This window comes from Oncorhynchus tshawytscha, linkage group LG25 (genome assembly GCF_018296145.1).
Source record: "Oncorhynchus tshawytscha isolate Ot180627B linkage group LG25, Otsh_v2.0, whole genome shotgun sequence".
NCBI lineage: Eukaryota > Metazoa > Chordata > Actinopteri > Salmoniformes > Salmonidae > Oncorhynchus > Oncorhynchus tshawytscha.
The window spans coordinates 20,291,538-20,318,492 of NC_056453.1; the positions used below are offsets into that span (position 1 = coordinate 20,291,538).

Consider the following 26,955-nt stretch of genomic DNA (forward strand, 5'->3'; position numbering starts at 1 on the left):
CTTGTTAAATACTTTTTTCTAAACATAGTGGAATGTGCTGACAACAAAATCACACAAAAATTATCAATGGAAATCAAATTTATCAACCCATGGAGGTCTGGATTTGGAGTCACACTCAAAATTAAAGTGGAAAACCACACTACAGGCTGATCCAACTTTGATGTAATGTCCTTAAAACAAGTCAAAATGAGGCTCAGTAGTGTGTGTGGCCTCCACGTGCCTGTATGACCTCCCTACAACGCCTGGGCATGCTCCTGATGATGTGGCGGATGGTCTCCTGAGGGATCTCCTCCCAGACCTGGACTAAAGCATCACCCAACTCCTGGACAGTCTGTGGTGCAACGTGGTGTTGGTGGATGGAGCGGGACATGATGTCCCAGATGTGCTCAATTGGATTCAGGTCTGGGGAACGGGCGGGCCAGTCCATAGCATCAATGCCTTCCTCTTGCAGGAACTGCTGACACACTCCAGCCAGAACGTTCCAGAACGTTCTCCACGGCGTCTCCAGACTCTGTCATGTCTGTCACATGTGCTCAGTGTGAACCTGCTTTAATCTGTGAAGAGCACAGGGCGCCAGTGGCGAATTTGCCAATCTTGGTGTTCTCTGGCAAATGCCAAACGTCCTGCACGGTGTTGGGCTGTATAAGCACAACCCCCACCTGTGGACGTCGGGCCCTCAAAGAGTCTGTTTATGACCGTTTGAGCAGACACATGCACATTTGTGGCCTGCTGGAGGTAATTTTGCAGGGCTCTGGCAGTGCTCCTCCTGCTCCTCCTTGCACAAAGGTGGAGGTAGCGGTCCTGCTGCTGGGTTGTTGCCCTCCTACGGCCTCCTCCACGTCTCCTGATGTACTGGCCTGTCTCCTGTTGGCGCCTCCATGCTCTGAACACGACGCTGACAGACACAGCAAACCTTCTTGCCACAGCTCACATTGATGTGCCATCTTGGATGAGCTGCACTACCTGAGCCACTTGTGTGGGTTGTAGACTCTGTTTCATGCTACCACTAGAGTGAAAGCACTGCCAGCATTCAAAAGTGACCAAAACATCAGCCAGGAAGCATAGGAACTGAGAAGTGGTCTGTGGTCACCACCTGCAGAACCACTCCTTTATTGGGGGTGTCTTGCTAATTGCCTGTAATTTCCACCTGTTGTCTATTCCATTTGCACAACAGCATGTGAAATGTATTGTCAATCAGTGTTGCTTCCTAAGTAGACAGTTTGATTTCACAGAAGTGTGATTGACTTGGAGTTACATTGTGTTGTTTAAGTGTTCCCCTTATTTTTTTGAGCAGTGTATATATTTACGCTCAGTGTGTCGTCGTGATCTCTGTTGGAATCGTCCGTCTTTCTGTTGGAAAGTTCATCTGCTTGTCTCTCCATCTGCTTCCAAGGAGTCTTTCGTGGTTAGAATGGATACTTCAGAGTCCAATTCAGAAATGTTCTTATAGGATAGATGTTTCGGCGGTTGTCGGTCTTCGCATTCAATGGTACATAATTCCTAGCTGCAGACTAGTAATTAGTATCGAAGAGTTGCTCTTATTCTGTCGGAATCGATAGTCTCAGTGTTTAAACCACCATTACAACCTTAGCTTATACTGAGATTCTTGTGGTCTCTACTCAACCTTAGCTGCCTGAGCTGACCGAGGTAGGCATGGTCTGAAGAGGATATCTCCAGGTGGGGTTTTTATTCGGAACAGTAAAATGGGCTGTCCCATGAGCCAGATCAATGTCTGTACTCATGGGGCGGGCCAATGACTTAGTTCAACTTTAAAGAGAATTGGATTCCCTTTCATTAAACAGTTTAAAATCACATTACTTAATTTCACAAATAGTTTAATCTTTACTCATTCATTTAATCCAATAATTAGACTCAAACCTCATAACAGAGGCTCTTGTATAAACAGAGTTATGGTAATGTGGTTGTATTGTCTCTCGTGAGGTCACAAACATTAAACAAAAAAGACCGGTCATAGCTGGCTTCTCCATCGACTGTTTACACATTCTCCAAAACATGGATATTGTTCAGTTCTCAAGTTCTGTGATGTAGAAGAAGTTCCTTTGTTCTACTGTGAAACCCTCTCTCTCTATACTGCCTGGCCCTCAGGAGAGTCTTCTCTAGGAATTTATGACCGGAGATATGACCTGTCTCAGCCTCCAGTATTTATGCTGCAGTAGTTTATGTGTCGGGGGGCTAGGGTCAGTTTGTTATATCTGGAGTACCTCTCCTGTCCTATTCGGTGTCCTGTGTGAATCTAAGTGTGCGTTCTCTAATTCTCTCCTTCTCTCTCTCTCGGAGGACCTGAGCCCTAGGACCATGCCCCAGGATTACCTGACATGATGACTCCTTGCTGTCCCCAGTCCACCTGGCCGTGCTGCTGCTCCAGTTTCAACTGTTCTGCCTTCTTATTATTCGAACATGCTGATCATTTATGAACATTTGAACATCTTGGCCATGTTCTGTTATAATCTCCACCCGGCACAGCCAGAAGAGGACTGGCCACCCCACATAGCCTGGTTCCTCTCTAGGTTTCTTCCTAGGTTTTGGCCTTTCTAGGGAGTTTTTCCTAGCCACCGTGCTTCTACACCTGCATTGCTTGCTGTTTGGGGTTTTAGGCTGGGTTTCTGTACAGCACTTTGAGATATCAGCTGATGTACGAAGGGCTATATAAATAAGTTTGATTTGATTTGAGATAACAGAGCCTGGGTGTAGGGGAAAGAGAGAGGTGGTGAGATAGAGGGGGAGGGTACTCGCTATACCCAAAGAGGGCCACTTCATGACAGGGTATTGTGTGTAGATTGGGGGAAAATAAACATTTAATCAATTTTAGAATAAGGCTGTAACCTAACAAAATTTGGAAAAGGTGATGGGGTCGGAATACTCGCCGAAGGCACTGTGTATATATATATATATATATATATATAAAAACATTAAAATGCAATAAAATCATATTTATTCCAAAGTCAAGACATTTACATATAGCTACTTCCATGCATTCATATACACAAGTATGCAAACAATGCAACAAGTGCCCTCTATTACAAAAGTGTTAGGCGAAACCAACACAAAGTAAACAACATTTGTTCAAGAAATGTTTATTTCATGAATCAAACATGAATTAAAGTGCTTGCTGAAGGCACGACCACTCTAGATTTCTTAAAATGTAATATGCATTCTTATTATTGGATATCTTCCACCCGCTCTAGAGCTTAAACGATTTAAGTTATGAACTCAAAACTTTAAAAACATACAACCAGCCCAAACTTAGATTGCTTGAGAATGTATTCATTTTAGAGCATTTATACTTTTTGAACTACATTTTTTTTTTAACATTATCTCCAATGCATTTAATGGCAATAAAAGGACCATTACCTTTTAGTTAATGGCCCTTTTAGTTAAAAGTCAAAACGCATCTCCTCTTGAACCTTTTAAGGGTCTATTCTCATTGAAGATTATTAAGGAGAATTGAGGGATTCTCGAGAGACATAATCGTAATGTAAACTTGCACATTTCTCACGTCTCGAACGCTACCTCCGGAGGTCGCACACGACACTCGGCCGACCGTTGCCCCCCTCTAAGCAGGGCAGTGTAAGCAGAATTTTCTCGTTGAGCACAACATTTATACAGTAAAAATACTAATAGCAGAGCAATGTTTTTGAAATAGCTGAAATGTATAGACATTTTCATACATTTGAGTTGTTTTGTGTTCACCTGAACTTGCAGTAACAGTTTCATTTCTGAAATTGTCACCGTATTTTTAAAAGGCATCTGCACACTTTCCAGCCGAAACAGTTTGGTAGAGTTTGTGCATATATTATGACGACATTTTGTGAAGTTTCGGACTTCGATTAGTTTTTTTCCCGGCTGTTCAGGCACACATTTCTTTCTGGAGGCAAGCCGAAGTTTGGAGCCGAACGAAGTATACTGTAGGTCAACAGTAGGGATTCTTCCATAATGTCTGTCATTCAACGAGAGATGAGTCGTTTTCATAAAATAATACTGCACCAAACATCCTAGTTAGATGTAAAATTGTGGGTCTAAGATCTCCTAGGCAAAAACATCAAAATGAATGACATTTCTTGATTTTATTTTAAATTATTTCTGACTATTCTGAAGAAGTGTAAACTTGCTACTTCATCTCAAAATGGACAAACAGTATTATTGGCGCTTTTCGTTCTGTTTTTCGAGCGAATGTGTTTTAACCTCTTGATGCTACCCATCCCGGATCCACTAGTTCAGTTTGGCTAGCCGAGTTTGGCTAAGGGCCAGCCGAACTGAAGCACGCCTTAAGGGATGCTGTACAGTGTCGGGATGCTTAGCTATCAACTCCAACCAGACTTTGAAATCAACTTAGCGTGCTTGCATTCAGATTTTTTTATACTATAACCATTTCACATTACCATATATTAACATGGGTTTGAATGAGACCCATGGAATAAACTACAATACCAACTTCAAAATATTTAGGCTATCCCAACTTCAATTCATTTGTATAAACTATCATGAATTCAATGCCAACCGTAAGAACACAATGGTAGACACTTACAATGCTAATTATCTGTAACAATTTCAGCTACAAATATTAACACGGCTAACTTTAACACAATGACTAAGTCTATGGGTATCTACTAGCATGCTAGCAGATACCCATAGACTTTGTCATTGTGCTAATGCTAGGTAGCACTGGCACACAAAACTACCTCCAACATCCTTCTTACTGGACACAAAGACATAAAATTGGTATCCACAAGTGGATCTGACTCTGGGGAAGTAGATGAAGGGCCTCATTGAAAAAATCCTAAAATATCCCTTTAAGCTAGCAAGCACATTCTTTTTTAGGAAGTGTACTTTTCTAGTTTGAAATGGCTTATTTTTAGTTAGGTAAATTGCCTCTGAAATGCAACCATATTCATTAGTCCAAAGGGGGACAGGAATAGAAAAGGGGAAAAATGTACAAGGCAAGGACCAGACATAATTCCCTCTGAAGCACCAAGAAAGATAGCTAGGCTAGAGGACGGATGCATAAAAGGTCATATACAGATCAAATAATCACACAGCATTTTGGAAATCACACAGTAAATGTGTCTGTAAACTTTAAACCATTAGGGAGGAAAATCCATCACAACATTATCCTGGGTGCCAGCTTGTTTCTGCTTTCGCCGATTCCTTTGGCCTTGCAGAGTGCCAGCCCGTCTCCTACTCCTCTTCCTCCATCATGCCCCAGGCCTCCTCTGCTTTCATATAGTACTGGTTGGCCAGTCGGCCCTTCATCGCCTCCATGGCTGAGTCTGCTGCCTCTGTGAACAGATCACCTGCACAGGAGAGAGAGAGAGAGAGAGAAAGTGAGTCTTTGGTTCGTTACTGTAAGTACAACAAAGGTTATCACACTGAAGGCTCGAGTTAGGACTGTTGGCTAATAGTTCTAGGTTCTAAGCTCAGGTGTGGTTCTCTCTGCTGTATCTTACCTGCTCTCTGTGGGTCTGGGTCCAGGCTGTGGCCCCCCTCCTGGTACATCTCAGCCTCTCTGGCCAGCAGCTGGTAGCAAGGCTCGTCCTGCATGCCGTCAAACTCGCCCCCCTCATCATAGTCTGTCATGTTCAGGGCACAGTTGTACCATCTCACCGCCTCCTTCCAGTCCTGGGACCTGAGAACCACAGAGAAGGCTTATAATAGTTTTTATAATATCCATTTCACAGTCCTGATCAATTCTAATCTTTCTCAGATCTCTAGGTAGATATCACCATGTAGGCTAATCAATAAATATGGTGCCATTTTAGACACAGCCCATCACAAGTTGATACTGTTTCTGATATGTTCCACCAGTCTCTGACCTGTCTGGTGAGAGGTTGATGCCGGTGTCGAAGGCCCTGGCCACCAGGATCATGCAGGATCTGTGTCCTGCCTCAGCAGCCTGCAGAAGGAACTTAAAGCCCTTCATACGGCTCCCTGAGTTGTCCTGATGACAAGACAGCAACATATAGCCATGTAATAACAGAGAGAGATTCAAAAGACACCTCTCCAATACACATTGTTATGTTACTGCCTTGTTCGAAAATGGATTTAAAAAAATACAAATCCTCAATCTACATACACAATACCCCATAAAGACAAAGTCATTTACAACTTGGTTTGAGCCCACCTGTGGTAATTTCAATTGATTGTATATGATTTGGAAAGGCACACACATGTCTATATAAGGTCCCACAGTTGACAGTGCATGTCAGAGCAAAAACCAAGCCATGAGCTCGTAAAGGATTGTCCATAATGAGACAGGATTGTGTCGAGGCACATTTCTGCAGCATTGAAGGTCCAAGAACACAGTGGCCTACATCATTGTTAAATGGAATAAGTTTGGAACCACCAAGACACTTCCTAGAGCTGGCCGCTCGGCCAAACTGAGCAATCGGGGAAGAAGGGCCTTGGTCACACTGGCAGAGCTTCAGAGTTCTTCTGTGGAGATGTAAGAACCTTCCAGGAGAACAACCATCTCTGCAACACTCCACCAATTAGGCCTTTATGGTAGTGTGGCCCGATGGAAGCCACTCCTCCTCAGTAAAAAAGGCACATGAAGACCCGCTTGGAAACAAAATTCTCTGCTCTGACGAAACCAAGATTGAACTCTTTGGCCTAAATGCCAAGTGTCACGCCTGGAGGAAATCTGGTACTATCCCTATGGTGAAGCATGGTGGTAGCATCACGCTGTGGGGATGTTTTTCAGCAGAAGAGATTGGGAGACTCGTCAGGATCGAGGGAAAGAAACAGAGCAAAGTACAGAGAGATGAAAACCTGCTCCAGAGCGCTAAGGACCTCAGACTGGGGTGAAGATTCACCTTCCAACAGGACAACGACCCTAAGCACACAGCCAAGACAACGCAGGACTAGCTTCGGGACAAGTCTCTGAATGTCCTTGAGTGGCCCAGCCAGAGCCCGGACTTGAACCCAATCGAACATCTCCGGAGAGACCTGAAAACAGCTGTGCAGCAACACACCCCATCCAACCTGACAGAGCTTGAGAGAATCTGCAGAGAACGAGAGAAACTTCCCAAATACAGGTGTGCCAAGCTTGTAGCGTCATACCCAAGAAGACTCAAGGCTGTAATCGCTGCCAAAAGTGTTTCAACAAAGTACTGAGTAAAGGGTCTGAATACTTATGTAAATGTGATATTTCAGTTTTTTATAAATGTGTTATTATGGGGTATTGTGTGTAGTTTGATGGGGGAAAAAAACAATCTAATACATTTTAGAATAAGGCTGTAATGTATATATATTTTTTAAAAGTCAAGGGGTCTGAATCCTTTCCAAATGCACTGTAAAAAAAACTAACATCTTATGCTTCACGGAGTCGTGGCTGAACGACGACAACATCAACCTACAGCTGGCTGGTTATACAATGTACCGGCAGGCTAGAACAGCGACACCTGGTAAGACAAGGGGCGGAGGTCTAAGTATTTTTGTAAACAACAGCTGGTACACGATATCTAAGTCTCAAGCCATTGTTCGCCTGAGGTAGAGTTTCTCATGATAAGCTGTAGACCACACTACCTAACGAGAGAGTTTTCATCTTTATTCTTTGTAGCTGTTTACATACTGCCACAGTCAGAAGCTGGCACTAAGACAGCATTGAATGAGCTGTATTCCCCCATAAACAAACATGAAAACGTTCACCCAGGGGTGGCACTCCTAGTAGCTGGGGACTTTAATGCAGGGAAACTTAAATCCGTTATACCAAATTTCTATCAGCATGTTAAATGTGCAACCAGAGGGAAAAATAACTCTGGACCACCTTCACTCCACACACAGAGATGCATACAAAGCTCTCCCTCGCACTCCATTTGGCAAATCTGACCATAATTATATCCTCTTGATTCCTGCTTACAAGCAAAAATTAAAGCAGGAAGCACCGGTGACTATATCAATAAAAAAGTGGTCAGATGAAGCAGATGCTAAGAAGCTACAGGACTGTTTTGCTAGCACAGACTTGAATATGTTCAGCGATTCCTCCGATGGCATTGAGGAGTATTAGTCATTGGCTTCACCAATAAGTGCATTGATGACGTCGTCCCCACAGTGACCGTACGTACATACCCCAACCAGACAGCATCCGCACTGAGCGGGAAAAGCGTCAATACAGGACTAAGATCGAATCGTACTACACCGGCTCTAATGCTCATCGGATGTGGCAGGGCTTGCAAACTATTAGACTACAAAGGGAAGTACAGCCAAGAGCTGCCCAGTGACACAAGCCTACCAGACGAGCTAAACTACTTCTAGCTCGCTTAGACTCAAATAACACTGAAACATGCAAGAGATCACCAGCTGTTCCGGAAGACCGTGTGAGCACGCTCTCCAAAGCCGATGTGAGTAAGACCTTTAAACAGGTCAACATTCACAAGGGCCAGACAGGGCCAGACAGATTACCAGGACGTGTACTGCGAGCATGCGCTGACCAACTGGCAAGTGTCTTCACTGACATTTTCAACCTATCCCTGTCTGAGTCTGTAATACCAACATGTTTTAAGCAGACCACCATAGTCCCTGTGCCCAAGAACACCAAGGTAACCTGCCTAAACAACTACTGACCCGTAGCACTCACATCTGTAGCCATGAAGTGCTTTGAAAGGCTGGTCATGGCTCACATCAACACCATCATCCCAGAAACCCTAGACCCACTCCAATTTGCATACCGCCTCAAAAGATCCACAGATGATGCAATCTCCATTGCACTCAACACTTCCCACCTGGACAAAAGGAACACCTACGTGAGAATGCTACTCATTGACTACAGCTCAGCGTTCAATACCACACTGCCCTCAAAGCTCATCAATAAGCTAAGGACCTGGGACTAAACACCTCCCTCTGCAACTGGATCTTGGACTTCATAACGGGCTGCCCCCAGGTGGTAAGGGAAGGTAACAACACATCCGCTACGCTGATCCTCAACACAGGGGCCCCTCAGGGGTGCGTGCTCAGTCCCCTCCTGTACTCCCTGTTCACTCATGACTGCATGGCGAGGCACGACTCCAACACCATCATTAAATTTGCCGATGACACAACAGTGGTAGGCCTGATCAACGACAACAACGAGACAGCCTATAGGGAGGAGGTCAGAGACCTGGCCGTCTGTTGCCAGGACAACAACCTCTCCCTCAAAGTAATCAAGACAAAGGAGATGATTGTGGACTACAGGAAAAAGAGGACCGAGCACGCCCCCATTCTCATCGACTGGGCTACAGTACAGCAGGTTGAGAGCTTCAAGTTCCTTGGTGTCCACGTCACCAACAAACTAGAATGGTCCAAACACACCAAGACAGTTGTGAAGAGAGAACCACAAAACCTATTCCCCCTCAGGAGACTGAAAAGATTTGGCATGTGTCTTCAGAGTTTCTACTGCTGCACCATCGAGAGCATCCTAACTGGTTGCATCACTGTCTGGTATGGCAACTGCTCGGCCTCCGACCGCAAGGCCCCCTCCCCAACACTGCTACTCTCTGTTGTCATCTATGCATAATCACTTTAATAACTCTACCTACATGTACATACTACCTGAAATAACCGGTGCCCCTGCGCATTGTATCAGTACCCCCCTGTATAGAGTCTTGTTATTGCTATTTCACTGCTGCTCTTTAATTACTTGTTACTTTTATCTGTTATTCCTATCTGAATTTTTAAAAACTGGATTGTTGGTTAGGGGCTCATAAGTAAGCATTTCACTGTAAGGTCTACTATACCTGTTGTATTCGGCGCATGTGACTAATACAATTTGATTTGATTAAATACCTCTAGCTCCATCTCTGACAGTATATGGTGTGGCAGCTGTAGGTAACACTGTCCCAGGGCAACGATAGCCGCTAGTTCCCCACACATGGCGGCTCTCTCCAGGTGGTACATGGCTGAGTCCTGGTCCCACTGCTCCTCCTTGTCACAGAACCGACCAGCCTCGTGGTAATGCACCATCGCCAGGTGCACCTGGGGGAAGAGTCCAGAGGAGATATAGTGTGTGTTTTTAGTGTGTGGGTGGGTGAGCGGGTGTGTGTGCACGTGCGTGCGCGCCACTCACCTTCCCCAGGATGGACTTGCCAATCTTCCTCTCCAGGATCAGCGAGTCAAGTCTTTCCATCTCCACAGCAACACAGGATGGCCGGTGGATGTGAGAACGAGACGAGTGGTAGACACTCCATTTATCATCTGTCAGCTGGACACAGACACACAGAGCTTAGGAAATTGACAATGAAGCACTGTATCTATAGTATTGCTTGTTCAAAGTAACAACAACTCAAGCACTAATGCAAATCATATTTCACACTCCAGGCATGCACTAAGAGGCGGAACATGATTCTGGTGAACAGGCAGTTAGACTGATTGATTGGTTAGGTGATTTGATAAGTATTGGGGCAGGTAGACATGTTGACATGGACAGGCCAAACAAGGAATTAGACTAAAACACAGGGCTGCTGGTGATTTCTCTGTTGTGTTTCAACAAGTTTGCATTCAGTTTTTTGGGTGCACTCAAACTTTTGCCAATACTAAGCATGTGTCATTAGAAAACAAGCAAGTTTCAAATCAACAGCTGCTCCACACTAGAGGGAGAGGCCTGTGTTAGAGGCCTTCATGCAGAGGGCAGGGAATCACCGGTTGGCTGTTGGGGGTGTTTATGGCAGGAGAGTTTAAGTTTGGGTTAGGGGAAGATCTGCTGGGAACCTTTCTCTAGTAAGGAGACAGACAGCAGCAAGAACTCAGTTAGCTCATGGATGAAGGCAAAGATTAGATAGCAGGAACACTACACTAGTGAGCAAGGGGATAGTAGGTGACACAGAGGGATGAAGACAGGATTATTTGATTATGGCGATGGTGGCTTTGTTGATTATGGTGGTGATGGAAGATTAGACATCGTTATTTTTGTTTACCCGTCTCACACTGTCCTCGTCCGACTCAGAGTAGTATCTGTTGTAGCGGTGGGGGCGGGCCTACATGGTGACATCATACAGTATAAAACCTACTGCTAAGAGGCCATAAACAGAGCTAAAGAGAGGGCCAGGTTCACACTAACATAGCTATACAAAGGGTAATAGTTGAACAGCTTTAAATGCTGGTGAGTCAAGAAAGAATCCATGTCATGGTGAGCAAACATGAACAATAACAGCAGTTGACAATTACAGCAGTTCATAGTTTCCATAAAGCATTTATGATGGACAGGCTCACTAAGACCAAGTGTTGGTGTGGAGAAGATGTACCCCATCTGCATGGTCGGTTGGGTCCCCTTCACTCCTCCTCTCACTTGGACAACCACTGTCTCCTCCATTCTCTGAGTCCTACAGGAAGAAGAAGAAAAATAAAAAACACAGCCCTCAGTACATGCCAACCAACCATAACTAATGTCATTCTTGTGATCAGAATCACCAGAGTCATTTCAACAAAGCCTTGACTGACCTTGTGTTCTGGGCTGTGGCTGCGGTTGTGTTTCTCCCGTTCATCCATCTCATTTATGAAAGACCAACCTGAGGGTGAGAAACCAGACGTTAGATTAAAATGTTTAATGGCTGATAATTATTATCTTTTTTAAATCAAGTTGAAGTAGTTCAACTATATCTCAAACAGAGCACTCTAGCCTCGGGTACCAAATAAAACTGTTTTGAAGTCAGTTTTATGGGGATTTAGGCATGCTATTTGGAACATAATGTTAATGCTGAGCTGAAAATAAGAAAACAAACCCATATGGTGGGTTATTGACTTTACAGGCCCACAGATTACCTTCTAGATCTTCAAAATATTTGATACATTTGTAATTTGGGTGAACTATAACCTCTAAAAACTGTTCTTACCCAGAGGAGACCTGCCCATGGAGCCCATAGAGAAGTGCTGTCCTAGTGGAGAGCCGGGGAAGGCGAGGGGCGAGCAGGGGATGGAGTCACTTATGTCACTCATAGAGTCATCCCCAGACGAGGTCTCCGACAGGTGGGAGAGAAGTGGGGGCACACGGCCCCCTGATATAGTACGAAAACGAGTGAAACCACACTGTTCCTCACTACCCCTCAGTACCGTCTGGGCCGACTTCTGATTGGAGTAGAGAGTTGAAAATATTGTTAAAAGATTACTAAAATTACCATTCTAAATAGCTGCATAAAAGCTGCAAACAGTGACCGAGGTCTTAGCCTGTGGTGAGGTAGTATTCTGTCTAATGTACTGATATAATTTCTGTGGTAATATGACGACTGTGGCTATACCTAGAAGATATGTGATGCTGTGTGTCAGCCACATGCCCTTTGATTCTACTTCAAGATGATTATACATTGCATTTGGAAAGTATTCAGACCCCTTGAGTTTTTCCACATTTTGTTATGTTACAGGTTTGTTCCAAAAATGTATTAAATTGTTTTTGAATACATTTATTCAATGACAAAGCAAAAACAGTTTTTTTAGAAATGTTTGCAAATGTATTAAAAATAGAAAATTGAAGCTATTTTCAGGTCTCTCCAGAGATGTTCGATTGGGTTCAAGTCCGGGCTCTGGCTGGGTCACTCAAGGACATTCAGAGACCTTTTTGACGTTCATCTTTCCCTCAATCCTGACTAGTCTCCCAGTCCCTACAGCTGAAAAATATCCACACAGCATGATGCTGCCACCACCATGCTTCACCGTAGGGATGGTGCCAGGTTTCCTCCAGACATGATGCTTGGCATTCAGGACAAAGAGTTCAATCTTGGTTTCATCAGACCAGAGAATCTTGTTTCTCATGGTCAGAGTCCTTTAGGTGCCTTCTGGCATTCTCCAAGAGGGCTGTCATGTGCCTTTTACTGAGGAGTGGCTTTCATCTGGACACTCTACCATAAAGGCCTGATTGGTGGAGTGCTGCAGAGATGGTTGTCCTTCTGGAAGTTCAATGTGCATAAATGTTTTGGTACCCTTCCCCAGACCTGTGCCTCGACACAATCCTGTCTCTGAGCTCTACGGACAATTCCTTTGGCCTCATGGCTTGGTTTTTGCTCTGACATGGACTGTCAACTGTGGAACCTTATATAGACAGGTGTGTGCCTTTCGCACAGTTGCACTCCAATCAAGTTGTGGAAACATCTCAAGGATGATCAATGGAAACAGGATGCACCTCATCTCAATTTCGAGACTCATAGCCATGTGTCTGTATACTTATGTAAATAAGGTTTTTTAATAAGGTTAAGGGTATTGTGTGTCAATGAGGAAAACTATTTATTTCATACATTTTAGAATAAGGTTGTAACGTAACAAAATTTGAAAAAGGGAAGGGGCCTGAATACATTCCGAATGCACTGTATTTCTATGGTCTCACCAGCAGTGTGTTGGTGCAGTCTAGATGGCTTTTCTCTGCAGTGGAGAGGTCAAAGGGTGTGAGCCCCATACTCTTACATATCTTATTACACAGGTGGGAGTGGAAGAACAGTGCCATGCCCCGCACACCTGTAACACACACACACATATGTTGTAATCTATTTGAAAGTCTTTCGCTAAGGTGGGTCACAATTCAAAATGTCAGTCTACCTCATTGTGTTGCTAACACTGACTGTGTGAGAGAAAGCCGTACCCAGGTTTCCGTCTCCGAAGTCTGTCCCCCTCTCTGTGTGGATCTGAGGGTCCGTGTAGAGGTCCCCCACCCCCTGGATGTCCACCACGATCAGCTGGTGGGCCGAACGTTCAAACGAGAAGTGACTGAATGCCTGCAGGCAGAAATAAAAATACTAGGGTTACAGGCAGAAGGAAAAATACTAGGATTACAGGCAGAAGGAAAAATACTAGGGTTACAGGCAGAAGGAAAAATACTAGGGTCACAGGCAGAAGGAAAAATACTAGGGTCACAGGCAGAAAGAAAAATACTAGGGTTACAGGCAGAAAGAAAAATACTAGGGTTACAGGCAGAAAGAAAAATACTAGGGTTACAGGCAGAAAGAAAAATACTAGGGTTACAGGCAGACAACAAAAAGACGGCGGCTTACAGATATTTGGAAAGGTTGCAGGTTCACAGAACAAAGGGGGGGAAAAAGCATAGATTTGGTAAAGAGGTCAATGGAACACAGACCATGAGGGAAAGAAGGATGCTGTTTTCGCTGCATAACATTAGAAGTTGTTCATTTTCAGGTTTAGAAGAAGTGACTGCTAAATGCTAACTCCCGTTCGTATAAGCTGGTAGCATAGCTAACATACAGAAATTGGCGTTGGTCGTTTAGTCTTTTTTAACAACAATGCAGTTGATTGGTGACGATGATAAACATGTAATGGGGTTGACATCCATACAAGCTAGGGGTGTGCTAACATGGCCATACTCATATCCATAAATTGACAGTTGATAGTCGGATCGAATGATACTCGTGATCAAAAAAAAACTAAATGTAGAAAGAAATACCCATCTCCATGGACGTTTATAGACCAAACAAGCCTCAGGTTAAACTCAGCGGAGGGGTGTGCATGTCTGACCCGTGTCTGTCCTCAACGTCTTTACCATTTCATTTATGGGCTCCCGAGTGGCACAGCGGTCAAAGGCCCTGCATCTCAGTGCTAGAGGCGTCACTACAGACCCGGCTTCGATCCTGGGCTGTAATCACAACCGGCCGTGACTGGAAGTCCCATAGGGCGGCGCACAATTTGCCCAGTGTCGTCCGGGTTTGGCCGGGGTAGGCCGCCATTGAAAATAAGAATTTGTTCTTAACCGACTTGCCTAGTTCAATAAAAGGTCAAATAGTAGGAGGCAGCAGCAGTCTGAATGATCAGACCGAAACAGAGAAATACAGCAACACTCTATCCAATCAGAGCAGCAGGATTAATGTACATAATCAAGTTCTATTGACCTCTCTACCACATCTATTATATTGAAAAATCTAGCAATTGATAACAGAAAGATGAAGATGCATCTTCGGTTTCTGCAGCTCAGGAGTTATATATAGAGTTGGACAATAAATCTACAGTAGTAACACCCACTGTACCTGTGGAGTGAGCCTGATGTTGTCATCCTTGACGAAGCCAGAGTTGGAGTTGTATTTGATGTACTTCCCTTCTATGTAGTGTTCCAGGTGGTACAGAGGTTTACCTGGACGCTCCATCATCTCAATCACACACATCTGCATGATGTCCACCTGGGGGGGAGAGAGAGGGAGGAGTGGTTAGTTTAACTTAAAATGTGGAAAATCCACAATCCAATCAATCTATCAATCAACAGGATGACTCATTGGTTAATTAAAATGTTCCATCCATACCTGTTTGGGTGGCCTGTGGCGGTTGTACTCTTCTCCCCAGAGTTTGGCCTCCATCTGCAGCCTGACATCCTCAAAGTACACATCCCTGTCCACAGGCTCCATGTAGCGTTTCGTCACATAGTTACACGCACACTTCCAGTTACTACTATGGGAGAAGTTAGACAGCTTCTTCCTGTAGAAGAAGGAAAGGAAATATGGAAAAAGAGGCATTGAAAGACAAGAACGGCACTGTACTAAAATGAAAGGAACGTTTAAAAAAAGTAAACCCTGGAGAATGTTAGTTGTGTATCAGACTGACAACAAACTAAGATGGTATTACCCAAATAAATCCTACAATATTCCCAAGGTTTTGAAATTGTGTATCTCTTGGGCATTGTGTATTTTTGATGATAAACCATAAACATGTTTTTTGTGTGGTTAGAAACAGTGTTTGGGCTTGTTAGAGGGCAAGGGCTTATTTCCTCTGTGTGTTTGTAAGAGGGATGTTCTTCTGTGGAAGGCATGGACTGCTAGTGGTCTGATCTAGACATGACGGATGCCTCATTGCCTCCCGTACTCTGTTCCCACAGAAAGAGGTCAAATCATAATAAGGTCATAATATTAATAATATTCCCGCTGCCTATAGCTGCAAAAGTCAGGCTCGACCAGAGTTCAGCAAACTAAGTTTGAGATAGAGAACTCTACTGGGTGCCATGACAAGTTTAATGGTGATCACATTCCATAAAAAAAATGTGAATTAGAATGTTGTAGTTATGGAATGTTTGGTTCCATTTGGATATCTATGTATTGCTCTAAGCTGGACTAAATGGGTCTAAGAGCGATACTTGTGGAACGTGAATTGGGGACCTGTGCATCTTGTGCCGTCTTTTCAGACTGTATGGCAAACATGACTAATTATTCTGAACGATTCTGAACGATAATCAAATTAAATCCAAATCAAATTGTATTTGTCACCTTTGCCGAATACAACAAGTATAGTAGACCTTAATGTGAAATGCTTACTTACAAGCCCTGAACCAACAATGCAGCTCAAGAAATAGAATTAAGAAAATATATTTAGTAAATAAAGTAAAAAATATATTTAGTAAATAAAGTAAAAAATATAATACAAATAATAACGAGGCTATATACAGGGGGGTACCAGTACCGAGTCAATGTGCGGGGGTACAGGTTAGATAATGAGTGAAACTTACGTTCTGAAGCATTCCCTCATGGCCCCGCGTCCAAAAGGCTGTGAGAAAGAAAAATTACAAATCAATCATATGAGAAAGTCAATCAATTTACCAAGCTTTTGTAAACGTTCACATTCAAGTAAACAGTGTCACTACACTGAACAAAAATATTTAAAAACGCAACCATTTCTAAGAGTTACAGTTCATAAGGAAATCAGATTAAAATAAATGTATTAGGCCCTAATCTATTGGTTTCACATGACTGGAAATACAGATTTGAATCAGTTGGTCACAGATACCTAAAAAAAAAAAAAAACTATGAGCATGGAACAGAAAACCAGTCAGTAACTGGTGTGACCACCCTTTTGCCTCATGTAGTGCGACATCTCATTCACATAGAGTTGATCAGGTTGTTGATTGTGGCCTGTGGAATGTTGTCCGACTCCTCTTCAATGGCTGTGTGAAGTTGCTGTATATTGGCCGGAACTTGAAAACACTGTCATACACGTTGATCCAGAGCATCCCAAACATGCTCAATGGGTGACATGTCTAGTGAGTATACAGGCCATGAAAGAACTGGGACATTTTCAGCTTCATGGAATTGTGTACAGATCCTTGTGACATGGGGCCGTGCATTATCATGCTGAACATGAGGTGATGGTGGCAGACGAATGGCACGACAATGGGCCTCAGGGTCTCATCACGGCATCTCGGAGCATTCAAATCGCCATTGATAAAACGCAATTGTGTTTGTTGTCCATAGCTTATGCTAGACCATACCATAACCACACCGCCACCATGGGGCACTCTGTTCATAACATTGACATCAGCAAACCACTCGCCCACACAACGCCATACTGTCTGCCATCTGCCCTGTACAGTTGAAACCGGGATTCAGGCGTGAAGAGCACACTTCTCCAGCGTGCCAGTGGCCATCGAAGGTGGGCATTTGCCCACTGAAGTCGGTTACAATGCCAAACTGCAGACAGGTCAAGACCCTGGTGAGGACAACGAGCATGCCGAGGAGTTTCTCTGAGACGGTTTCTGACAGTTTGTGGAGAAATTCTTTGGTTGTGCAAACCCAGTTTCATCAGCTGTCCTGGGTGGCTGGTCGCATACGATCCTGCAGGTGAAAAACCTGGATGTGGAGGTCCTGGGATGGCGTGGTTACACGTGGTCTGCGGGTGTGAGGGTGGTTGGACGTACTGTCAAATTCTCTAAAACAACGTTGGAGACGGCTTATGGTAGAAAAATGAACAATCAATTCTCTGGCAACAGCTCTGGTGGACATTCCAGCAGTCAGCATGCCAATGCCAGCACTCCCTCAACTTGAGACCCTCAACTTGAGACATCTGTGGCATTGTGTTGTGTGACAAAACTGCACATTTTAGAGTGGCCTTTTATTGTCCCCAGCACAAGGTACACCTATGTAATGATCATGCTGTTTATCAGTATCTTGATATGCCACACCTGTCAAGTGGAAGGATTATCTTGGCAAAGGAGAAATGCTCACTAAAAGGGATGTAAACAAATTTGTGCACAACATTTGAGAGAAATAAAATGTGTGTGTATGGAACATTTCTGGGATCTTTTATTTCAGCTCATGAAACCAAATCTTTACATGTTGCATTTCTATTTTTGTTCACTGTATATTCCACATACATATGTTCTGATCAATAATACAATTATAGATTACTGATGATTTAGGAGCGGAGGCATACCTGGCCAGAAACCTTGATGTGCACTGTGTCTTGAGACCATGCCGCCGTGATTGCATTGTACCTGAGGAAAGATAAAGCAAATAACATTCACCAAACATTAATCAAACATTATTATTCCATTCTATATGGGCCAGAATTCTGGACTTGTGTAACCAACATGGTGATGACTAGAAAGTGTAACCTCGACCACAATGATCTATGTACACTGAAGGGGTCAGGATTAGGACAGAAGATAGAAACAAACAGAGTACATGGATTTGTTCTGACCAGGACCTGAGCTGCTTATCCTCAGATCCGTGGTAATAGCATGTAATTCTTGTCAACCAATTGAGTGTGTGTTTACCAACAACAAACTCAACAAATATGCCTGTTTGTACTCTGTTCTGTTGGAATGCCATTATTACCAATATGATATTGATGTTACATGTCACAATAAATTAGGGGAACATTTCAAACACGCACACTGATATTGAAAGCTTGGTTTGTCTGAGACTGGGTCAGCCATACACAGATAAGAAGACACACAGCAGACCCAGAGGCTAAGGCTAATATTTACACAGTCTGTCCTGCCGTTCCATGCGTATTTCTCGGCCCAGAACTCTGTGTACCATGTTTGTCATATTGGAGGCATGGAACAGGAAGATGGCACAAAGCCAATAGCTAAGAGACCAGAGAGGCTTAAGAAGAGTAAGGTTACAAACGGGTTAAAAATCAACCCAGACACACCTCTCCCCCTATGGGCTTTGTCATACAGTAAGAGGTGATTAGTAATACAAACAAACACGTTAGAGAATGCAGAAGTCTAACCCCTATTATCTAAAGGGGGGGGGGGCATCCCTCTAGTTGTTCTCGTGGCTGCACTGCCTGGAGAATTTGGGCGAGTTCTATGTAATCTCAATGCCTGGAGAAATGTTCAACGTCTCAGGAACAACGATATAGCATTATTCTTAGATGTGCAGCGATACTGGAATGACTGACCCCGGAATGCACCTTTTGGCTTCAAACGAAGCGTTTTGGTGTGGGCAGGCAGCCCTGATATCTGCCACGAGGGAACTTTGTGCACTGGCCAAGAAAACTTGGAAGGGCCATTGGAAATGGAGTGATATCATGTACTGTACCTTCAGAAAGGGCAGGGGTGGGGGATGGTGTGTATTTGTCAACAACTCTATTAGAGGTTGACCGATTATGATTTTTCAACGCCAATACCGATAATTGGAGGACCAAAAAAAGCCGATACCGATTAATCGGACGATTTATAAATATATATATATACACATTTGTAAAAATGACAATTACAATAATACTGAATTAACACTTATTTTAACTTAATATAATACACCAATAAAAATCTATTTAGTCTCAAATAAATAATGAAACATGTTCAATTTGGTTTAAATAATGCAAAAACAACGTGTTGGAGAAGAAAGTGAAAGTGCAATATGTGCCATGTAAAAAAGCTAACGTTTAAGGTCCTTGCTCAGAACATGTGAAAGCTGGTGGTTCCTTTTAACATGAATCTTTAATATTCCCAGGTAAGAAGTTTTAGGTTGTAGTTATTAATGGACTATTTCTCTCTATACCATTTGTATTTCATATACCTTTGACTATTGGATGTTCTAATAGGTACTTTAGTATTGCCAGCCTAATCTCGGGAGTAGATAGGCTTGAAGTCATAAACAGCGCAATGCTTGAAGCACAGCGAAGAGCTGCTGGCAAATGCAGGAAAGTGCTGTTTGAATGAATGCTTACGAGCCTGCTGCTGCCTACACCGCTCAGTCAGACTGCTCTATCAAATCATAGACTTAGTTATAACATAATAACACACAGAAATACGAGCCTTAGGTCATTAATATGGTCAAATCCGGGAAACTATCATTTCGAAAACAAAACGTTTATTCTTTCAGTGAATACGGAACTGTTCCGTATTTTATCTAATGGGTGGCATCCATAAGTCTAAATATTGTTGTTACATTGCACAACCTTCAATGTTATGTCATAATTATGTATAATTCTGGCAAATTAATTACGATCTTTGTTAGGAAGAAATGGTCTTCACACAGTTCGCAACGAGCCAGGCGGCCCAAACTGCTGCATAAACTGCTTGCACAGAACGCAAGAGAAGTGACACAATTTTCCTAGTTGAAATATATTCATGTTAGCAGGCAATATTAACTAAATATGCAGCTTAAAAATATATACTTGTGTATTGATTTTAAGAAAGGCATTGATGTTTATGGTTAGGTACACATTGGTGCAACGACAGTGCTTTTTTTTCACAAATGCGCTTGTTAAATCACCCGTTTGGCGAAGTAGGCTGTGATTCAATGATAAATTAACAGGCACCACATCGATTATATGCAACGCAGGACAAGCGAGATAAACTAGTAATATCATCAACCATGTCTAGTTAACTAGTGATTATGTTAAGATTGATTGTTTTTTATAAGTTAAGTTTAATGCTAGCTAGCACCTTAACTTGGCTCCTTGCTACCACACAGTCTCCTCGTGGAGTGCAATATAATCGGCTATGATCGGTGTCCAAAAATGTAGATTACAGATTGTTATGAAAACTTGAAATCGGCCCTAATTAATCGGTCATTCTGATTAATCGGTCAACCTCTAAACTCTAGTACAGGGTAGGGATCAAGCCCACTGACACACAAACACAGGAATATGTACCTGTATCGTATGCATGGCTCTGTCTTGACTTCTTCCAGGTGAAACTCAGCCCATGGGTCAGGCATGGCCTTAGCCTTCTCTATGGCTCTTTTCCACACCGCCTGGGACAATGGGGAAACATGACATATATTTTAGGTAACCATCACACTCACTGTGTAATACAGCTTATGTTAAGGGAAGCGTCAGACACTGGGGATATATACATGAAACAGACAGATACATTGTCTACACACAAACCCAGATAGCAGGATTAAAACGGGAGACTCCTTAATGGTGAAACTGCCACGGCAGTTTGCAATATTACAAAAACAAAGACGTTACTGCAAACAACAAACAGTTTTTTCCCCCCTCCGACATCATTTCACACGCAATAGAACAGCAGAATATGTGCTGACATTTTTATTTACCACATTGCGTAACGCTTCTCACATCCGGTTCATCAACAAAACAAATACAACCACGCTGGTGGTGGGGCAGACAGTAGGGCTACTGCCCTACTGCGGATTCCATCTTTAAGTGTCCTGACAGGTGGATTGCTAATCTTTCCGGTTCTGTGGAAGTGTTGAGGAACATGCAAATCACTCTTTTGAATTGATAGAGGAAAACACAATACAGCGAGAGATATGGCAAACAGACACACACATCAACAGAGGATCATGAGAAGGTTGCTTCAATCAGGACAGGATTATATGACACAGGGCCAAAAGTATTTTCTGACCACAAACGACCTACTGGAAGATTAAGAAGTGTCACACTAGCTGTCACCCATGAGCCCTACATTGCACAATAACCAGCTAATAACCACAGCCAGCACTTGGGGCCAGGGGTTTTCCCAACCAAAAACTCTGGACTGTTGCATTCCACTTTCTCAGAACTAACAGTGGTCCAAGTGGCATTAGCTATTAACGTAAACCTGTTAGTAACCTGAACCTCCCCTACAGTAGCACCCTCCTACTCACAAACATGTGGCATTTTAGGCTGGTGTATATTTAGCCTGAACTATTTACATTGATATATGAAGGTCATGTTTTTAACAGGCTGAAGGCCACTGCTGGTTGGTGAGAAACATACACCAGATATTGCACGTCAGCCCCTGGTCACTTGAAGTTTGCGTGTCCCTTCACACGTCCCAGTTGATGGTATATACATACTGTGTCTCTGGTGCAGTTGTACCCTTGTGATGAGAGACACCATCTCCGCACAAAACCGGACCACCAGACATAAGATATAGTAGTGGTAAACTATGGTACTGTATAAGCAGCATGCCTGGTTGCTGCTTTTCTACTGCACTGGAGCTGAAAATTACATTTAGAATAAGAGAAACAATACTGTTTGTTTCAACCATTATCATAATGTGCTTACTTGCTGCTTATTACATTTACATTAGCCTAACTCTTCATAAGATTCCTGAGGACTGCTGCATGGGTTAGGGGAGAGTAAACATGACAGTTAGGTGGATTAAGGATCTAGATTTTTGTTTAATAACTAAAGGAAAAAACACATTTCTTGGGTAGGGAAACGATCATGCAGGTACAATGGAAAAAGAAAGGAGGAAGGAATAAATGATTTAAAGAGTAAATTAATATTAGGAAGGTGAGGAGGAAGGAGGCAGTCACTGATGCAAAAGGAGGGGTAAATTAAACATGATGATTAACGTACCCGTGCATTGTCAGAAAACGCCCCAAACCCGACAGACTGTTGTGGAGTTTCTTTCTCCGTTTCATTCTATGTGGAGTAGAGAAATTAACTGTTTTATATCAGCAACTTAACCATACATGAGCTACAGAGAAAAATACTTATTGAGTTTAGTTGACTATGAACATTCCATGAAAACGGAATTCTTGGCCTTATTGACAGTAGAATGTGTTTTGGAACTTGGTTCCAACCTTGCGACCCATAAATTCTACATCTCTAACAGTCTTCCCAACTCTGTATGTATAACTATAACGCTGATGAGGAAGGGCTATTAATTCCTTTACATCAAGCCCACTCTACAGGCTGGACTACTGGATCAGAAGGCCAAGGGTCGCACTGTGAGAGGGATGTTTACATATCACATCATTATGAAGGGAGATACGCTCTTTGGGTACTTACTGTTCTGAGAGAGAGAAAGAGCACACAGACAAGAGGCAGTTAAGCTGCTGCTCTCAGCCACAGCAGATGCACACATACACAGACATGCAGAGAAAGATATAAGGAGAAAGCCCTCTCTCTAAGGCAGAGTTGTTCTGACCACATCTCTAGCAGTGAGAGGAGGGGCACCATTTTGCATACTGACAATAGAGCAACAGTACAAAGCAACAAGTCAGCTCTTGTCCTGTCAGCTTTTGCCCAGTACACCATGGCACTTTCAGAATGTACTGAACCGTGTGAATATTGCACCTACACTACTGCTGCTCACCTTGTAGGAGAATGAGTTTTGGGGGGAGTTAGACAGCTGCTTGCTGTGGACGAGATTCTTTAAATAGCCACAGATGTCTTCGGCCTGGCTGACAGGGTCGTCTGTGATTGGACAGATGTAATAGTCGTCCTCGTCGCTATCGTAAGCGTTGCTAAGAGCCGGGGCCCGTTGATCAGGGGTCCTCTGTTGCAGTGGGTTACGTTGGGCACTGCCCACCTCATCCATACTGAATATCAGTTCATCCTCCATGTTGACTGGTAGGGGTCTGTGTGATGAGTACTGGGATGGGTTAACACAAGAAAAAAATACACGCACACAAAGATGTGAATATTAATGTACACACAGAGACAAACCGACAGATGGCTGCTTTTGAGTCAATGACAATCTAGCTAAGTGTGTTTAACTGTGTTCAATCAATCACAAATGCAACAATGAAATTGTCCCATGTGGATGATGGTATTACTTTGCATACAGGAACAATTTTGAAAATAACTATATTACAACTATTTTATAACTAAGATATAATTATTACTACAGGCATTACCATTTTTTTTTTAAATGCAGCAGGACTGTAGGAACCCTCGGTCAGGGTTCACTCAATCACACCCGTAAATTCCATGTCTATATACGGACTGCAGTTCCTACAAGGTACAACTCCACACGAAACGTTCATTAGCATTTCACTACATGCCACGCCCACATTTAAATTATTTTGGATAATGGTATAACTAGGGGTACAGCAACATCTTCCATCTTAAGATTGAGGTATGTTTTCCCAAAAATATCCCGAGCCGCTTCAGGAAAAAAAACGGCACCACCATAATACATAACTCTAAATACACACCAACCACCTCTGTAGCCAAAATGTCAACATTTACAGGCCTACTCATTTTCTGCAACACACTCACTCCTGACATTCTTAGCAAGCAAGTGCCAGCTAGGCCTTTTAACTTGACTACTGGAGACAATTGACTTCAGGAAAAGAGAGGCTATCAGCTGATAGTGAATGATGAGGTCTACCTGCTAGCCAGTTATGCTGTTTGTTCGGCTGCTGACAACTGCCTCTTTAAAAAAAAGTATATCTGCCCTCTTCTCTGTCCATAAGTGAGAGATAAACATGAAAGATACATCGGAAATGTAGGCAAATGGTCACTTTAGCAATAAGGCCTGACGGGGTGTTACGCAATGCCATAGCCCTTAGCTGTGGAAAATTGGCCATATACCACAAACCCCTGAGGTGCCTTATTGCTATTATAAACTGGTTACCAACTAGTTAGAGCAGTACAAATAAATGTTTTGTCATACCTGTGGTATATGGCTGTCAGCCAATCAGCATTCAAGGCTCGAACCCCCCAGTTAATACAGGGGACATGGGGCGGGGAATATTCATTGGTTCAAGAGTTTACGAAATTAGCTAATTTGATTTGAAACTCGATACATTTCAAATTAAAACATTGAAAATAAACAAAACATTTAACTCAAAAAGTTATTCATAAAAAATATTTAAAAATCCATGAGCTGCGAGGGCACTTATTTATAGGAGGGCAAAGGGGCTCGGGCACAGGCTAGGCAGCTGTACATTCCAACCTGAAAGGTTAAAATGTATTTACTGCCTGCCTGAATCTCAGATCGGAACAGTTGTGGCTAACCCTTGTATCAAGGTGCCTGTTTCCCACTGGGAAGCTGTATCACCGTGTCAGTGTTGTGCCAGTGTTGTGCCCCCCCTGCCAGAATTCTCCCCCCATTCGCGTTCTTCATTGCTGCGACTTGCTTACTAGTTGAGATTTCTGCTCTTCACTCCGTTGTCAGTTTAGCCAACATTTCACCGATCTTAGTAGCAGAAAGCCTTTAAAAAAACAATTGTGTCCTTCAAGGCAGCTGTTAATGATCACGTTAGGCTGCGTTTTTTTAAAATGGAGGTTTGATCGCAGGGGAGGCACAAGCAATGTTTGCAGTTTTCGGTTTAGTTATTTGTTTCAAGTGTATTAGTTTATAAATAGATCTGCCAAAATGTATAATCTCTCCCATGTCTTATTCGACTAGTAGGTGTTCTGAAATGTTTATCGCGTGGGGGGTTCGGTTCGGTAAAGCCATTTTCTTGCCTGCCGACCCACCCACCTACCCACTAATTTCCTTAATTTGGTCACTAGAGTCAAATACTTTCTATGGAACAAACGTTAAGATAGGCAACCGAAATGAATGTATGTGTGTTATATAAACAGAGGGAGTAAAATTTAGGCAGGCAATAAACAGTTAAGAACAACTACTAGTCGAATAAGACGTGGGAGAGATGACGAATTTTGGCAAAGACATGTATTTATAGACTAATACACTAGAAACAAACCGAAAACTGCACTTTACTAGTGCCTCCCCTGCGATCAAACCGCCAGAAAAAATATAATGAAATGCCTAACGTGATCATTGACAGCTGCCTTGAAGGGACACAAATAAAATAAAAATGCTTTCTGCTACTAAGATCAGTGAAATGTAGGCTAAACTGACAAGGGAGGGAAGAACAGAAATCTCAAATAGCAAGCAAGTCGAAGCATGGAAGAATTTAGTGTGCGCGTTCACGCGAAGGGGGGGGGATTTTGGCAGGTGGAGATTTTCGGCACAACGCCGGCAGTAGTTAACGTGGCCAAATATTTTCCTCCAAGTTTTTTTAAGTAGCATAGCAGCCTGGACGGAAAGTCAGTTTTTCACAACATCGGTACAGTGTCATTCGCCCCCGCATGTCGAGCACTGCTTTCCCGTAGTTCTGATAACGTTATGGCGTGAGAAGTAACGTTAGCTTACTAGTGTAGCCAACCCAACTCTCGCGTGGCACGTATTGGTGTGCAGGCGATCGTCACAACACAAATCCCCACACGACACACCCCCAGTCTGCTGTACGCTGATACTAGACCCTGTTAATTCACCTGTTAACAATATTATTGTAAAGACCCGGGTTTATAAAAACATTTGCTGCAGTGCAGTTACGTAACACGTGTGTGCAAAGACAGACAGTACTGCTATTGCTTACCTAATCTGAATAACGGTGGACAGAGACTACTTGATGAAAATATGCATGCCCTGACAATCCTCCACCAACTTCCTCTTCGTCTCCTGCGGTTTGTCTGTCTGGCGGTATTTGCAGTTTTCAGGTAGTTGCTAGCTTGACAGCTGTTACTCCAGGTGCATGCCAAATCAGAGGACCACTGCTGGACTTGTGGTGGATTCTGGCCTGAGGATCCAGGACGAGTCGCGCTTCTCTGTTTTGTCTGTTCCCTGGGCCACGTTCAGTTACCAAACGTTGTCGAACGTTTCAGATATAAACATATAGAAGAACAAGACCAAGGAATCATGTTGCATCTATTCATGACATCTCTATCTGAACATTCCAAAACGTTTTTTTTTTTGAAGGCGCCCTTGGTCCACCCGTCCGCCACTGCGACTTGTACTCCCTGCACGTATCTTTGCAGTCTAGGACAGCCACAAAGTATTTCTGGCTACACCCTTTCTTGTGCAGCTGGCAGTGAGCCAATATAAACTGCAAGTACGGTACACAAATAAACAAGGTTATTTACTAAGATAAAATGTGTTTTATATTTGATATTCGGTGGATATTTGGTTTTCTCTCGTCAAAAGCTATTGACCCAAGCATATGACTGAAGATGGTACAGTATATTCTGAACAATGGAGAACGATCCACACCATAGTAATAAATACATATCAATCTTCAATAGGTCTTACACAAAGCGTGCAATGACTATGTTAATGATATATCC

General features: G+C 43.1%; 1 protein-coding gene across 4 annotated transcripts; it reads right to left on the minus strand.

The window, feature by feature from the left end:
- Positions 1–2,936: 2,936 nt before the first annotated feature.
- On the minus strand, positions 2,937–26,643 carry eef2k (eukaryotic elongation factor 2 kinase). 4 transcript variants are annotated; one of them, XM_024401499.2, is made up of 19 exons: positions 26,211–26,643; positions 23,189–23,467; positions 22,447–22,512; positions 20,788–20,888; positions 18,109–18,169; positions 16,409–16,446; positions 15,216–15,387; positions 14,946–15,095; positions 13,553–13,685; positions 13,301–13,428; positions 11,820–12,051; positions 11,428–11,495; positions 11,232–11,309; positions 10,905–10,964; positions 10,058–10,192; positions 9,778–9,966; positions 5,832–5,956; positions 5,466–5,644; positions 2,937–5,312 (listed from the first exon to the last, which is right to left on the minus strand). In XM_024401499.2, exons 2-19 carry the CDS (start codon positions 23,435–23,437, stop codon positions 5,197–5,199), a joined length of 2,280 nt encoding a protein of 759 aa, XP_024257267.1. In that variant the 5' UTR covers positions 23,438–23,467; positions 26,211–26,643; the 3' UTR covers positions 2,937–5,196. The 4 variants fall into 4 exon arrangements, with proteins under 4 accessions (XP_024257267.1, XP_024257269.1, XP_024257268.1 ...); XM_024401501.2 differs by lacking the exon at positions 22,447–22,512; XM_024401500.2 differs by lacking the exon at positions 10,905–10,964.
- Positions 26,644–26,955: the final 312 nt, after the last annotated feature.

Coding starts and splice junctions, on each gene's coding strand:
- eef2k (XM_024401499.2), bottom strand. CDS start 23,437: ATGGAGGATGAACTGATATTCAGTATGGATGAGGTGGGCAGTGCCCAA. Junction 22,513..23,188: donor AAAACTCATTCTCCTACAAG/GTGAGCAGCAGT, acceptor TACTCCACATAG/AATGAAACGGAGAAAGAAAC. Junction 11,310..11,427: donor GCCACAGCCCAGAACACAAG/GTCAGTCAAGGC, acceptor TTCTTCCTGTAG/GACTCAGAGAATGGAGGAGA.